The following is a 15,730-nucleotide window of genomic DNA, read 5'->3' on the forward strand; positions in this document are numbered from 1 at the left end:
CCCTTTCCCAATCCACAGGCAGGGATTTGCAAAAGGTGCAGCCAGGTTATCTCAGTCCATAGAGATGTGTCTTTGAATCAGGTTTTGGCTATTCCTGTCTCAACTTCCCAGCAAATTAATCAAGAGCAGGCTGAAAAAATGTATGGAATTTGTAAACCTCTGCCCTCTTCCAGTGAGGAAATTATCCTGGGAAAAATTATCCTATATAGTAAGAGCTGCTAAAAGAAAAGTCATGAAAAGCCCTCCTTGGCCACCTGCTTTTCTTGGAAAAGCAGCTTTTAGGATCACACGGGTTGTTTGCTGGACCCACAGCAATGCTGTGGCACAAAATAAATCTCTGGCTCTGGGTTTCATGCTTTTCTTTGGTTTTACACTCAGCTCCACACCCTGTATTGCAGCTGGAGGAGGGGAACATGGCAGCCCTACCCAGCACTCCACCCAAACTCTCACAGCAGGACATGATTCCTGGCATTTATCCACACTCCTATGGGGACACCTCAGGAAAAAAATTAGGAGCGGGTCAGAATCTGTTGGCCTCTTCCACTCCTGAAACCTCTTGGTTTGGGATTTTCCAAAAGCGGCTTATGTGGGTGGGAGATTAAGCCTGAGATACAAAAGCTCCACTGCACTGGCTCATGTCCTGGACCTACAAAGGGATACTCGTCACTGTGCTTGGAAAGAACACTTAGCTTGGTTGTCTTTGTTTTAAACTCACTATTTCACTCACACTACATTTTCATTGCCCAACTTCCATGATTTTGCTTTCTCTGAGCTGCTGTCTGCCAGCATCACTCTGATAATTGAGGACCGAATAATCATTAGATATTGTGGCTAAGGATAAAAAATTCAAAGTAAAAGAAGGTGCAGGATTTATGTAATTTTGTTGTCTGTTGTTTTTTGGACAATATTTACTTTCCTTTTTTTTTTACAGATGTATATTGACCATTTTTAGATCAAAAGGTTCCAAGGTAAGGATTGAGGTCAAAGGTCCCAAAACAGGTAATTGTGCAGTACAAGTTGTAATGGTCCAGGAAAACTGTGGGAAGTGTGGTGGATAACTAATCAACTCAGGAGCAAGAAATAGAGTTTGGATGGAGCTCTGAGCACCCTGGTCTAGTGGAAGGTGTCCCTGCCCATGGCAGGGGGGTTGGAATTGAAATTTAAAGTCCTTTCCAATCCAAACCATTTCGTGATTCTGTGCTTCCATGATTTTGCCTGTTCCTGCTGTGTTTGCCAAATTTACCCATCTACAGCATCCTTGGGAGTGGGAAAAGAAGCAGTGGAGGGATCAGTGCAGCTAAGGTTAGCGAAGAAAGGCTCCCTCAGTTTCATTTCCCCCAGCACATTGGACACAATTACCATTTCGGAGTCACTGTAACAGGCCTGCCCCAGGCGGGCTGCGGGCACAGCCTCGGCGTGAGGAGGGTGCTCAGAGGAGAGAAGGAACTCAAAACTGCCATCGTAATCCTCTTCCTCCGTATCCCCCTCCCCATCAGCAAAAGTACCTCTAGTCAAGAAATCGGAGCGCGTCCGCGCCATGCGGGCTTTCTTTTTATGGCTCGGTCTGGGCACCTGCTTGACCAAAGGATAAAACAAAACAGAACAAAACGAAAAAGAAGGGTTTTAAAGTAAAAAGGAGACTCTACCCATGTAGCCTTAAGACATCTCTGAGTGCCACTGCACCCTGTGGAGGGGTTGCAGTATTATGTCTGGTGAGGACAGCGAAGGACCAGGAAGAACAAAAACCAAGACAGGACGGTGAAAATGGACAATCATGGGTGTTACTCAAACGGACGTTAAACCAAACCAAGACAAGACAGCATTGGACAGTGTTTGCCATCAGGATCATGGGATCTTTTCCTCCAGAGCTGCTACAAGTTATTCCTACAGGGCTTTTTATTTTAAGAGAAGGTGTGGAGGTTACTGTGCTGTCATATCCCCCTTCCCTATCCATGTCTGGCAGCCCTCGTGCTTCAGAATTCACTTCTTTGAAGCTTTTGAGGGAAAACTGGCAAAGCAAGTAATTTTCTCCCTTTTCAACGGAAAGAGAAATTAAGTAAGTCACAACTCACCTCACCCCTGCCAGACCCCGGCATCTTAAAAGGCTTCCGTGCTAGTTCAGCCTTGGAAAGGCACTGATGACTTGCCTCTCTGCTGAAACACAATAGAACAGACACCTTTTATCCTCTCCCAAAAGCCTTCCCACCACGTTAGCTCAGCTCCTGGGAGCACACGGTCCAAGCAAGCAAGACTAAATTTCAAGTCTGAGGTCACGGGGTTTCAGAATTGCTTGGAATTCTTCAGGATTGGACTTAATACCACAAGACAAGATGAGAAAACATTCTGCCCGTCAACTTTATACAGAAAGGTGGTTATGGATATTTGGGATTCTCAAATGTGACTCTTCTGTTGCAGAGCAAAAATTAAAATACAGCAATTCTTAATGTCTTTTTCTTCCTGTTGCTTGTTCATGTTGTGCATGAACTAGGAAAAGAAATTTTAAACAGGAATCTTCTCTTGTCACAATGGCACAGAAGGAACAAGATTACTACACTTGGGGGTACCTTGAGTTACCAACAGTCACTTTTGCCTTGGAAAAGGTGCAGCAGGATTTAGGAGGGGGGGTGATTGATATTACTTTTGAGCTACATGGCCAAAACCACCCCAAAATTAGGCAAGGCACCTTAGGAAACACAATAGAGTGGGAGCAAATGTTGTCCCAAGACCTTGCTGCCATCTCCAGACCCTGCAGCAGCCCAAGGTTAAACAACACAATAGAGCTAAGCAACTGCTAAGTCTATTACAGGTGTAATTAATTACATGTGAATGATATAGTCTCCAAAGAGCATTCACTCCCAAACTGTCTCTGGAGAGCTGGTATTTTTTCATCTGCAGTGGTCAGAGTGTCCACATGGCTTTGCTGGATGTATTAATTATATGGTAAACAAGGATGATCCTGGAATTTTTCTATTCCATTTCTGTTCCAACTATCCAAAAATCCTAAGAACTTAATCATCATGTTTTACCTTGAGAAATAAACTCCTATCCCCATTCATGTAGGATAAATAAAAACAGTATTGAACCTGTTTACTGACTCTCTTTACCTGCTAATGTCCATGATTGTCTCCCCTGGAATATACAACGTTGTAAAAGACTGAGAAATCATATTCCAGGTCTTTTTCCTTTCCCTCTGACCTCCACCTCCTTGTTGCTAGAAGATCAAGAACCCTTTGTTTAACTACGGGGTTTATGCAGACTTCAGAAAGAACATTCTAGACCCTTTGTACATATACATCCCTAGCAGAAGAAAGAGCCAATGGAGACAGCCTGTGGAGAAAGCCTATGGAGAGAGCATAGGAGAAAGCCTAGGAGAAAGCCCAGTATCTCTTTACTCACTGGAGGCCGAAGGGATTGTCTTTTGGTGTGAAGAACATGGAGCTTGCCCTCGTCTCCTCAGCGGCCTGGTTGGGCATACGAGGTTGCCGGAGGCGCTCTGTCCTTGAGAAATGGCTGCCAGGGTGGTCCTTGGGGTCCAGAGCTGGTTTGGAATGGCTGCGGGGCTCCACACCTTCTCTTCGCTCCACGAACATGCTGACAGGGCGGTCTTTGGGGGCACTGTGGGCTGGAGAGCTTCCCCTGGTCCCAACAGTGAGACCCTTGATGTCCACTGCTGAGGTTGGGATGCCTGGGGTGGGGCTGTGCTCCCCTTTGCTCTGGGGGTGCAGGATGAGGACTGACTGAGGCCGGCTCTCTGCTTTTTTGGCTGGTTTGAGGGAAGGGTCCTTCACTCTGCTCTGCTCCATCCTCTGCAAAGCCTCTACCCTCCCTTGCTGCTCGAAGGCTTTGCGTTGTCTCTCCAGAATTTCCTTCTGCTGACGAATCTGCTCCATCATCTCCCTCTCATTTTGCAGCTGAAGCTGCTTTTGACGTTCCTCCTTCTCCACATTGAGCTTTTCCAGTCTTTTGATGACAGAATCTGGAGAAAGGGCCCGTGCTGCTGTCACTGTCCCACGTTCCTCTCTCTTAGCAGAGGGTTTCTCCTCTTCCTCTTCTTCTCCCAAGGCTTTGCCCTGGTCTGGCTCAATGTCCTTCCTGACCTCGGAGAACGCAACTGTCCTTTCCTCTCTTTCTTTCTTCCTCAGGTTATTCTCCACCAACTTCACCTTCACATTGTCTTGTGGTGGAACGTAGAAAGTGGGGAGGTTGCTGGAAAGGAGGGTTTCTCTTGGGTGAGCCTTTACAACATCCTGGGAGTCACTGACCCCATGCTCTTTCCTGGTGAGGTTATCGGGCAGTACCGTGTCTGCAGGGGTCTGTCTGCAGCCGGGCAAATCGTTGTTCCCATCTGCTGCACAGAAAGGCTTCTCCTGCAGCTGAGCCTGGGGACTGCTGGGCAGGGAGTCCATGGAAAACGACTGTGCATCATGCTCATCTAAGACTAAGGACATGAATTTACTGCTTGAGGTATCTTCAGTGCTTAACAGCTCAAAGCTCCCTTGAGAGCTCTCGCTCTCCGGGGTTCCCTGAGGGGAATGCAATGCCTCAGACACCAACTCAGTGGACCAGCGCTGCTCTTCCGAAGGTGACAGCCCACCCGTGGAGCGGACCTTGAGCAGCTCCAAGCTGAATTTCGCCTGTTCCAGTTCCCGCATCCTCCGGCTTTCCCTCTTTGCACGAACCACTTTTTTCTGGTTGAGATCCTCCAGCGACTTGGGCCTCTCTCTCACGATGATCTCCTCCTCGGTGTCCATCCCACTCTGGCTGCTGGCTCTCTCGTGCCTTTTGTACAGGGAAGTATCCAGTGGGTCCATGTGATTCACCCGATTGTTCTCCATCAGTGATTTATGTTGTTCTACAGCTCTCACTCGCTCTTCAAATGAGCTGTCCTCCCACTTAGATGGGTCAGAGCCCTTAATTTCCAAAACATCTGCTTCCAGTCCATCCTCTTCTTTACCTGCCAGGCCATTCTCCAGCTGCATCTCTTTTAACTGCTGCTCTTTCAAAGCTCTAAACCTGGAAGAAAGCAGAAAACCAGGATATTCAGCCCTGTGTCCACTCAAGGCACTGCACCAGTGGTGTCTTATCACCACCACGACCATCACCTCACCACCACCAGCATCTCAAGCAACTCTCCTTGAACATCTAGAGCAAGACAAGGCATGCTCGGTTTTAAACCTTCTCCTCCTCTGCCATTTCTGCTACCAAGAGGCTGCCCCAACGCACCTGAAAGCTCCCCTCACACCGATGGCAGTGGGTCCAGCCTCCATCCCTGGTCTAGCTCCTTCATAAGCTGTTGGAGCCAGAAAAGCTTAACCCATCACACCCCCTTGGCTTCTCCATCTTCTCCATCCTGCCCGGACTGCATCTTGAACAACTAGCAGGGACTTGTGCCTGGCATCAAGAGCTCTCTGCAGCTCCCAAGTGTTCCAAGCGACGTTAAGGTGCTCCACACCTTGCAGGCAGCACCTCTGGAGAGTGAATCGTGACCTGCCCCCCGGCCAGCGAGCCAAGGCATGGCTGGGAAGCCTGTGCCCTCCACAGCGGCTGGCTCCGGTATCCCTTGTCCTTGTGAGCCAGCACAGCAAACAGATTGGTGAGGCAATCTGAGTTAAAAATAGGCTACTTAAACTGGTGCTGCTGCCAAGGGGAAAAAAAAAAACCCTCGCGAGTATTTATGGCCTTGGCTTTGCACTGCCTACGTGCTCCAACCTGAAATAGGCTCTGCTTATTCCAAGAGCAGGACGTGCAGCTAAATTGTTAGAAAGCATGGGCAAAAAAAAGGACCAGGGCAGGTCAGCAGAGGGTCATGAATGCTACGAGAGGACACTGCCGTGTGTAAGTCGCTGTAGCGCCCTGATTCACACCAACCACTTTCCACTTTCCTCCCCCTGTGAGCACCCCAGGAAAACCTGTTCCCATGTACCCGAGGGCAATGGCGTTACCTTTGCCGTGCCAAATAGCCGCGGCAGGCCGCCTGCAGGCACACGGCCCGGCTCCTGCGGGCTGTGAACGCCTGCCGGCTGCGGTGTCCCCGCCACGCCGCCTGGATGCTGGTGGCTGCGGCGTGCCGGCGCCTGGCGTGCTCCCGCCAGCAGCTCTGGATGACATGGGCTGCAAACTGCATCTGCAGGAACCTCCGCCGCTCCACGAAGCCTCGCCAGTGGGTCTGCAGGATGACAGCGGCTTTGCTGAGAACCAGAGGGTCTGGGGATGGTTTGCCTCTTTTTCGGCTCTGGTAGCTACGCCAGAATCTCTGCAAACACAGCAGGGGGTTCCTTGTAATGGGTGTTGTGTGAAGATGGGACAGCACCTGCCTCCATGCAACCTCTCCAGCTCACCCCCATTCCCAATTTATTATGGCAGGAGGAGGCAATCCTGATTGCAAGCTCCTTCCTTGGACAGGAGACCTGCTTTTACCTATGGGCTGTGTCTGAAGGATCTGGGGAGGGTAATTTCCACTGCAATCCAGCACCCACCTGTATGCTGATGGCCGCATGCCGCAGGTTCAGGAACTGCCTCCTGCAGAGCAGGCTGCGGAACCAGCGCTGCAGCAGCGTGATCCTCCGCAGCACCTCCTGGTGCAGCAGGTCCTGCAGAAGCTGCCGCTCCCGTTCCTTCATGAAAACCTGGCCAAAACAACCCAAAAAACACTAGCATGGAAAGCTGCCCAGACCACGAGTCAAATGATTTAATCCTCCTCGTTTCTGAGTCCTGGATGCTCCCAGAAATGCTGAGGAGCTGATTTTTGTGAATGCACCTCTAACAGGTTTCAGCACTTTCACAACAGCCTGTGGCTGTCTAAGCTCTGAATTACAGAACTTTCCCATCAGGGGAGGCAAAATGAGGACCATCATATCAAGCTAAGTCTAAACACACACAGAGATTATGGAGGACATGAGGTTTTTGAGGCTGCCTCATTACAATCAATAACAAAACAATATTATTCCTTACTCTTTTATGTTAATAATACTCAAAGTTTCATTTAAATAATTGATTTTTGGTAAACAGAAGAAAAATACTTTCATTAATTAAAACCATATATAAATATTAATTTATCAGACAGAAATACGGGCAAATGTTATGTGTGTGTCTTAAAGGCTGAGCTGAGGATGAACATTTACCATTGTTCTTCCAACTTGGTAATTGTCTGGATTGAGTTTTATCTTCCGAAAGAAATCATGGATATTGTGCTTAGATGGGCTGATCCGTTGTGGCAAAAGGACATGGAAATGGTTCACAAAATCCTGAGAAGGAAAAAAATGGCAACACCAAGAGTTGGTTAGTTGGGTCCTGCTACTTCTTTCTCCCATAAATGACAGATTTGTTCCACTGGCCACATGAAACGGGGCCTCTGGAGTCAGCAGAAAGACAGATAACACTTTATGCACTGGGGAACACCAAGTTTCATCCAACATTTGTAGTTTGATGGGAAAGACATCAAAGCAGAGACCCAGCAAGGTTCAAACGCTTTTCAGCATGGGAGGAGAGGTTCTGCAGGAGTCACAGGGTCATCCCAACTGAAAAAATGCTCCAAATCCCCAATAAGGGCTACTACGGAAGGTGGATACCAACATCTGCAAAACATCTCTGAGATGCTCCAGCCGTTACTGCTGTGAGGATTCAAAGAGTGAAGGAGGTACTAGAGGATAGATCCTCCCAAGCGAGGTTGGGATCTTTGCTTCTGACAAAAAAATGTTGAGCATTTTTCTTTTTCTAAGCAGCTGCTGTGCAGAACACCATGTCTGCCCCTAAGCAGCTGCAAGCAGGAAACCAATCAGAACCAGCAAAGCATGAAAGGACCGACATGTACACAAAACCTGGCAAACACATGGAAAAGAAGAAAACAGGAAGAGCTGGATAACTTCAGCAGTTCAGAGGATGCTGATCACCTTCCTGAGAGGATGCAGCCAACACAACAGGGCAAACACTGCTCCCAGAAATTCCAAATGCAGAAGAGTTCATGCAAATCAGACTTTTTTTTTTTTTTTTTTTTCCAAAAGGGAGTCCACGTTGCAAAAAATACTGGTTTTGTTCAAAAATCACAGTGCAGGGGGCTTGCAGCCCCCACTGGGGTCTAGATTGGCTCATAGGCAGAGCACAGCCTGTTACATCCACTGCCTTCCAAGAGCTGGAAATTAATTACCCCTATAAAAAAATGAACCAGTAACACTCAGACGACTCAGCTAATGATGCTAAAGGTGATGGAAGACAAAGGCCGTGGTACTGAACCTGGAAGGAGTATTTGCAGCTGTATCCTGACTGGCGGATGCACACGGTCTCCAGCATCCCCGTGTAGCGCAGCTGCCGGAGCACCAGGCTGTCGTTGAACCTCAGGGGCAGCTGAAGGGGAAAACCAGACCAAGGATGAGCAAATATTTCCTTTCACTGAAGCTTTTAAGTGCGTGGATGGGTAAAGGGTTCAGCAGATGCAGCACATGTGCGTGACACACACATTGTCAATGATGGTGCAGGAGGGAGGGAATGTGGGTCCCCAGGAACTGAACTAATCCCACTGGGATTGAATTCTGTTTGCTTCTGAGACTTTCAAACAGCTAACTAGAGAAATAAAGCCATTAAAAAAAGGTATTTTGCATTTGAATTGAATAAGACCCCCCCAGGGCACAGTTAATGGGTGAGATTTCGAGCAACTAAATAATCTCCAATGCAAAAAGCTTCAGCTTTAAATGCCTGGGTAAAACTCAGAAGGATTAATCCACAAAGCATCCCTACATTTTGAACTGAAGATCCTCGGTCCATGACACAATTACATAAAGTCAAATTCAAGAAATACGAGTCAGTGTGATCAACGTAGTTTATTCTAAAAATATCTGCTTTTACTTAAGCTTCCTTATTTTAAGGAAGCTTTAGGGCTCAGATCCAGCACAAGTGAATTCATGGTTCTATAAATCTTCGTTATGGCTGGTCAAAAGCTTCAAAGCAGTCAAATTCATTTATTAAAGCCAATAAATTTTTTATATAAATTAAAATACTATATTTGCATGCATGTGTTTCTACAAATGTAAGAAGAGCCAGTGCGGTTTATCAAGAGTGGCACACAAGTGATAAATCCACGCTTCCCCTAGCTCAAATCTTCTAAATCCAGCTCCATCTGAGGTTTTGTTTCCTATCTAACCCCCTGTAGAAGTCGACAAAACACTCCCAAGCTGATTTCTAGCAGGATCCCTTTCACAGGATGGCATTTACCTTCTCGGCATTGGATCGGATACACTTGACAAAATATGGCTCTGCTTGGCCAAGGGTCTCCATCAGTTTGTTGAGGGATGCCTGCAAGAGAGGAAACACAGGGAAGAGAGAGGAGACCACAGTGGATAATGAAAACCCAAATGTTTAAATCATAAACCAACATAAATTGGAATTAATTATGAGTAAATGAGGCACCCGGGAAATTACTCCCCCAAATGAGTGTTTTAGCACAAGCAACTTGGCTGATTTTGTCTTTTCCTCCGACAAAGAAACCAAAGATAAACACAGTGCTGGGCTGGATTTTCACATCTCTGCTCCCCTGGAGCCCAAATTCCCATCCCACTCCACACCACAAGCCTCTTCCAGCCATGAATGGGAGGTACAAGACAAGAATTTACACCTGGCATCAAACAACCACTGATGGTTTTTAAACAAATCAAATTTTCCTTTATCAGAAGTGACTCCAGGCAGGATTTACTCCTGATTTTTAATTGTCAAAACTTTACTGTTTGCCTAAAAATTAATTGTTTTTAATGAATGTTTTGTCAAGAGAAAACTGGAAATTCTCAATAATTTTTGAAGCCTGCAACCCTGAACACTTCAGAGGTAGTTTCTAGAGAAGAGCTTCAATGCTGGCATGTTCCTGACTGAAGGATCACTGAGAATAGAGGGGCTTCCTGGTTCCATTTTTCTATTTCCCTTTATTTATTCATCACCATTAAAAGTCTCTCCCATAAAAATGAATTTACATTGGCATCACTCTACAGCCAGCTGCTCCAGTGGGATGTCATGCTGAGTTATCCCTTCACCTCGCAAACCTTTGACTTTTTGGGATGAATCACAAGCTCTTGGAATAAAACCAGGCTGAAAACCAGAGTGTGCTGAGTCCATTGGTGCTGGCCAGGCTCCTCAGCCACATTTTTTTGCTGTGTCCTACAAATACTTCGGGTACCTCTAATTGCTGAGCACATTGCAAACATGGCATTGGTAAGGTGCTACAGAGTTGGTTACTCCTGATTTTAATAGAGTTTAAAACTAGTCATGTAAAGGATATTCTGTCATATGTACTACAAACAGAGTTATAGATTTTGGAATACAGGAGTTAATAAACTGGCGTGGTATTACAAAGAAGCATTTTGCCCACAGATCGGCTCACAGGAAGCCTTTTTTTCCTTCTGATCATTTCAAAGACATCTTTAAGGGAAGCCTTTCATGTTTAGAAAAATTCATTCACATCCAGGATTTTGGAAGGAGCAAGGGATGGACCCCAGGCACATGTGATGCAGCTGTGTTATGTACATTAACTTCATGCAAATATTGCTGCTCCTGTCCAAGGGAGCAGCAGGAATGCTGTCACGTGGCAGACCTCTGCTGGCATGCTCCTGGTTTTCTTAAAATCTGAAATTACTCTTATTTACACAAAAGAAGCCTACTGGGAGCTTTCAATCAGCAGTGATGCTGCAGCATCCCACTGTACCCACACTGGCTAGTGGGAGGGAAATGGGGTACTCAAGGGACACAAGCCCTTTGCTGAAAGCCCAGCAAGCAGAGTGCTCCCAGTGCTGGAAATGCGGGAATGGGATGTGCTGGACCCATGGGAGGGGGGCATTTCCATTCCCTCGGCAGTATCCTGTGCAAGGCAGATGGTCGAGGCACCCTCTGCCATCTGGTGGTCGAGAATCCACAAAGGACATGTAAGGTCGCTGGATTAACCCTGTGCCCATCTCCTTTGTCCCTCTGCCAGCAAAACTTTCCAGCCACCCACTCCGTCTCCACCGGCACTCAGCCTTTCAGGAACCATTCCATCCTTGTCTCCAGGGCACCACCTGCATGTGGGTTAAAGGACAGCTCGACAGTTTTAGGGTTTAGTTTTCCATTGTGAAAGCCATCCCTGCTCCTGGCACACAGTCTGAGGCAGCTATTTCCCCTATAAATGACCCTAAGTATAGGGGAAATAGAAATCCATAGGAGATGGAGCAGCTGCAAGCCCGGTGTTGAGGCATTAGCCACAAAGCAGCATTTCTTTGCAAAAAAAACCATGACAGGAAACTTTTCTATTTCCTGCCTGTGACCCAATTCCATGCACCGCAATTTTATTAGTTTGCTCTTGATTAAAAAGCAATGCTTCTACTTTGTCTCTCAAAATGATTCTCTTTAACAAGTGCTCAGTGAAATTAGGGGTCTTTGAATTGAACGTGCTGTGAAAATATACAAAAAAATCTCAGTTGTGTCTCCTGGAGCTTTTCAGAGTTTTGTTGGGAGTATAAACAGGTTTTGGGAAGGCCTTTCACTTCAAGACATCTCTGTTTCAACCCCTCCACAGGTATGAATTAAACTCTGCAGGAGTGAATTTTGACCAGAATACTATTAGACTAGACAAGGCTAAATATATAAATATACAGATGTGCATTTTGCAAATTATATATCACATGTGTGTGTGTGTGCATATATTTTTAATTATTTAATCTTACACACACACGGAGACTTTCTAAATATAAACCACATCTCCAAAAAAAACCCCAAAGCAGTCAAAATTACAAGTCAAAACCAACTAAGACTTGCTTAGAACCCATATTTTAAGTGAAAAGCTGCTTTCTATTATTACCACCTGCTCATGCACATGTATTGTAGCAGTTTCCAAGCTGTGATGTGCATATAGAACAATCACATTTAGGTTGGAAAAGACCTTTAAGATCATTGAGTCCAATTGTGAGCCCAGCACTGCCAAATCCTTGGAGGACTATTTTCCCTGCACCAACCTGAGGGATTGCTGCCTGGCACACCTCACTGACCACACAAGATTGATCCTTCCTCTGAATTCCCCTGCTTGCCTGGGGAAAATGCAGCAGGATTCTGACCTTTCTGTCCCTTTTAAAATCGCCATTTTGTCTCAGAACAGATTATGCTGGATGACAGTAAAAAGACTGCAAAAAACGTGATTTGGTGATTTTCTGGATTTAGGGGAGAAAGTGCCACAATATGAGGTACCAGAGGACAGGGATGCACCAACATCTCCCTCTGCAGCTCCTCCTCATGTCCCACCTTGCTCCACCATCTCATCTCCCATGATACACATCCTCACTCTTATTTCTCTCCATTTGCACACTTTAAATACCTGATGTCTCCCAGTTCCCTCAAACCCTCAGTGGGTCTCATGGCCTAAATACTGCAGGGGATGAGGCAGGACTGTGCCTGGAGCAGTGATTCCCCTCTTTCCATCAAAGGACAGGGCTCACCTGGAACTGGGCACTGATGCTGGGTGGTTTTTTCTTCTTATGGAGGTGGAGGAGAGATTTGGTGATGCGGTCGTGCAACGTCAGGTTTGTGAGGTGCTTGAGGGACTTCACATCCAGCAAGTGCTGTGGAGAAAGAGAAAATCCATAGAAAATCCAGATGTTACCATCACACCATCTGTTATATCCCTCCTTTACCCTCACACTGAGGGATGACTTCCCTGTGAGGGTGGGGAGGCCCTGGCACAGGTTGCCCAGAGCAGCTGTGGCTGCCCCATCCCTGGAAGTCTCCAAGGCCAGGCTGGAGAGGGCTTGGAGCACTCTGGTCTAGTGGAAGGTGACCCTGCCCATGGCAGAGAATAGAACTGGATGACCTTTAAGGTCCTTTTCAACACATTCCATGATTCTATGATTCTCCTCACTGTTAATGAGCAGTTCATTAATTGCATTGGTGCCTCTCCAGGTACAAGATGGTGACAGAGAAGACTAAAAAATGTTTGCCCCTCTCCTGGTGCTCTGTTCCTGACCATGGATGCAGCACCAGTGAGGACCACAGAAAGCATTATCCTTCTAGGGACAACAGATCTTCTTGGGCCTCTTAAAATATAATAAATGTAGCCAAGACAGAGGGAAAGTAAAAAGTTGTTGTCTATCAGGTACCAGGTCTCCTGCATCACTTACTTGCTCATTTCAGTTTAGAGATTTAATTATTAAATTTCACCAGCATGTTCGGGCTCCTTCTCAGAAGGAAGGAAAAGGAGGCAGAACAGCTCCAAGGAGGATCTAAGTGCTCATATCTCTCTCTCCCAGCAGAAATCAGGGCTGAAATCCTTTGGGTTTACATGAAATAAAAGAGCCCTGAACAGAGCTGAGTTGACCAAAATTTTGTGTAGACACAATGGTCTTCTTCATATCCAGCAGCATCACATCACTGTGCTCTTAACCCACAGACCACAAGGGAAAAATGCTGCTTCTCACTCACCTTTGGGAGACTGGGTTTGGCTTTGAAGTTCTTATTTCGCCTGGGGAGATAATAAAGGGCTCAGGTTAATCCACACCGCAATTGTGGAATGGAGGAGTTTATGACACCAGCCCTTCCAAATCCTCCTGAGCAGCTGCTGCTGCAGCCAGCATTAAAATGGGGCTGCCCCTGAATTTTGCAGACTGAATGTATCCAATGGGAATGGTTACAGTGGAAATGAGGCATGCTGGCAGTTTGGGAAGAGCGAAGCAGCTGAGTCACAAAATGACTGACCAGCCTCCTGCTTTCCAAACCTCACGTTCATTCCAGCCCCCCTGGGATGCTCCCTGAACCTTTGAGGAGGCTGCAGTGTGAATCATCAACATCACCTGCCCAGATAATTTATAATGGAAACTGATATGATGTTAGAAGTGTGCCTGCATTACATGGCTGCTGTATCTCCAGACTGGCACGACCAGCAGGTTTGCTCCTTCTCTTTCTTCCCTTTGTCATTCTGAATGAATGAGACGAGTTAAATCAGACATGTCAAATGTCCTGGGGCTGCTCTGACCTAACTGTGAAACACTTCCAAGTCTACTTGGCACCCTGAGAGTTTTATATCTTGGCTATTTACATTCCCCTCACTACCCATGGTGCTCATCATGCTCCAGGAGTAAAACCCAGATCCCCTCCTGGGTACTGACATGAGGATGCCATGGGCCCTCTCCAGCAGTTTGCTGTTGGTGGCGTTGACGAATATCCCATCTTTGTCCAGGAAGGTGCCAGGGCTGGCAAGTCTGTTGTGCCTCATCCCCATCCGGCCATTCCAACCAACTGCGTAGGCATCCCTGAAACACCACACACCGTTAGGAAGAGAGAAAAACCACAGTTCTATGATAAAAATAGATCATAAAATAACCCATCGGTAGAAAATGAGCGGCTGCTTTTTCCTTTCCACTGTTCATTCACTCGCATGGGATGAGTCTCTGGTGGCAAACAGCACATGAAGCCATCGTTTACTGAGGCACTCTCAAAGATCAAATATTCACAAAGAAAACAAATTATCAGCAGGACAATAACAGCTTCCAGCTCTCCCAGACAGAAACCTTGAGTCTGCAGGTACCTCTAGATACCTTTAGTGCTCTGAAGGATATGAGGCCATGACATCTGGTGCTGACTCTGTCTCCTCAAATTCACACAATCATTCCATTAGGAAAGGAAAAAGGAAATCTAATTTGCAATACATTCATTATTTGCCACAAAAATGGATGTTAGTCCCAGCTGGATGAGTGGGTTGACCCAGAAACACTCTCTGGGACCTGATTACAAATCAGTCACTCGATTTGGTCCCCTCTGCCATGGAGCATAACTGCTGTGGTCTCCAGAAATGCTCACCTGGCTTTAGAAGGACTAAAGAGAAGGAGGAGAGGAACCAAAATCCTCTCTTGGAGGGATGTAAATGGATACTTGACCAAATTACACATCAGGACAAGCATTTCCAGAGATGAGGAGTCTTCCAGTGGTGTCTGAGGGACATGATGCCTCTTAATGGGCAGCATCCAACCAAAATTCTTTTGGCTTAGTGCATTTTTGGTAGTTTTGTTGGGGTTTTTAAATTCTAAATTTTTTATCAGCCTTGCAGAAATCATCATACAAAATAAAATAAATCTAAGGAAGGATGTGGGGGCTGCAATGCTCCCCCCTCCAAGTTATCTCAGACAGGAGGAAAAGGAACAGGAGGAGACTCCAGGCTGCACTAGGTCATGAGGATGCTGAAGGACATGGTGGTTTAAATGTGGCCTGAGGCACCGGTCACTTCTGAGGTCTGACAACAAGGCAGTCCTTTGCCTTAAAGCCCTGATTTGAAGGAAAGGCAAATCTCAAGTGCCACATGGAAATTAAAAAATAAAGGAAGTAAAGCTGTATGTTCAGCCAGCTCAAAGCCTGGAGCCAGATCCTCAGGGCAATGTCACCACGCTGCCTCATCTGAGCACTTCCTAAATTCCTTCCTGATCCTATTAAATCAGCATTTTGACATGGACCACTATTATAAGGAGGGATCAATCACAGGAAAGTAAAACCCCTGGCTAAGTGCTCCAGGACCTGCTTTCTTAAGCATTCCATTCACAGATTGTTAGTGAGAAGCCTGAATATCCAAGTGATCCCCCTGCTCCCCTTCCTTCTCTTTACATCTCAGGTACCCCTCACCAAAACCCTCGTGTTTGCAGGTGGGAGAAAAAAAAATCACCCGTTGATGGGAACCACTAAAACTCAACAGCAACTTTTGGGATGTACGACACCATTAATCCTGGCCAACTTCTCTGAAAAACCC

General features: G+C 46.5%; 1 protein-coding gene across 4 annotated transcripts in view; it reads right to left on the minus strand.

The window, feature by feature from the left end:
* The window catches only part of MYO9A (myosin IXA), a 171,269-nt gene that overhangs the window by 17,260 nt on the left and 138,279 nt on the right, over positions 1 to 15,730 (minus strand). For 2 of the 4 annotated variants that reach the window (XM_066328647.1, XM_066328645.1), the window contains exons 17-27: positions 14,103 to 14,246; positions 13,420 to 13,459; positions 12,441 to 12,563; positions 9,205 to 9,285; positions 8,230 to 8,340; positions 7,122 to 7,244; positions 6,477 to 6,626; positions 5,943 to 6,253; positions 3,397 to 5,013; positions 2,073 to 2,154; positions 1,360 to 1,572 (exon numbers count right to left, since the gene is read on the minus strand). In XM_066328647.1, the coding sequence (XP_066184744.1) occupies positions 1,360 to 1,572; positions 2,073 to 2,154; positions 3,397 to 5,013; positions 5,943 to 6,253; positions 6,477 to 6,626; positions 7,122 to 7,244; positions 8,230 to 8,340; positions 9,205 to 9,285; positions 12,441 to 12,563; positions 13,420 to 13,459; positions 14,103 to 14,246 (2,995 nt within the window). Of the gene's footprint in view, positions 1 to 1,359; positions 1,576 to 2,072; positions 2,155 to 3,396; positions 5,014 to 5,942; positions 6,254 to 6,476; positions 6,627 to 7,121; positions 7,245 to 8,229; positions 8,341 to 9,204; positions 9,286 to 12,440; positions 12,564 to 13,419; positions 13,460 to 14,102; positions 14,247 to 15,730 lie in introns of all 4 variants that reach the window. The other 2 variants (XM_066328648.1, XM_066328646.1) reach the window with 1 other exon arrangement.

The sequence above is a fragment of the Sylvia atricapilla genome, chromosome 13 (genome assembly GCF_009819655.1).
Source record: "Sylvia atricapilla isolate bSylAtr1 chromosome 13, bSylAtr1.pri, whole genome shotgun sequence".
Classification (NCBI taxonomy): domain Eukaryota; kingdom Metazoa; phylum Chordata; class Aves; order Passeriformes; family Sylviidae; genus Sylvia; species Sylvia atricapilla.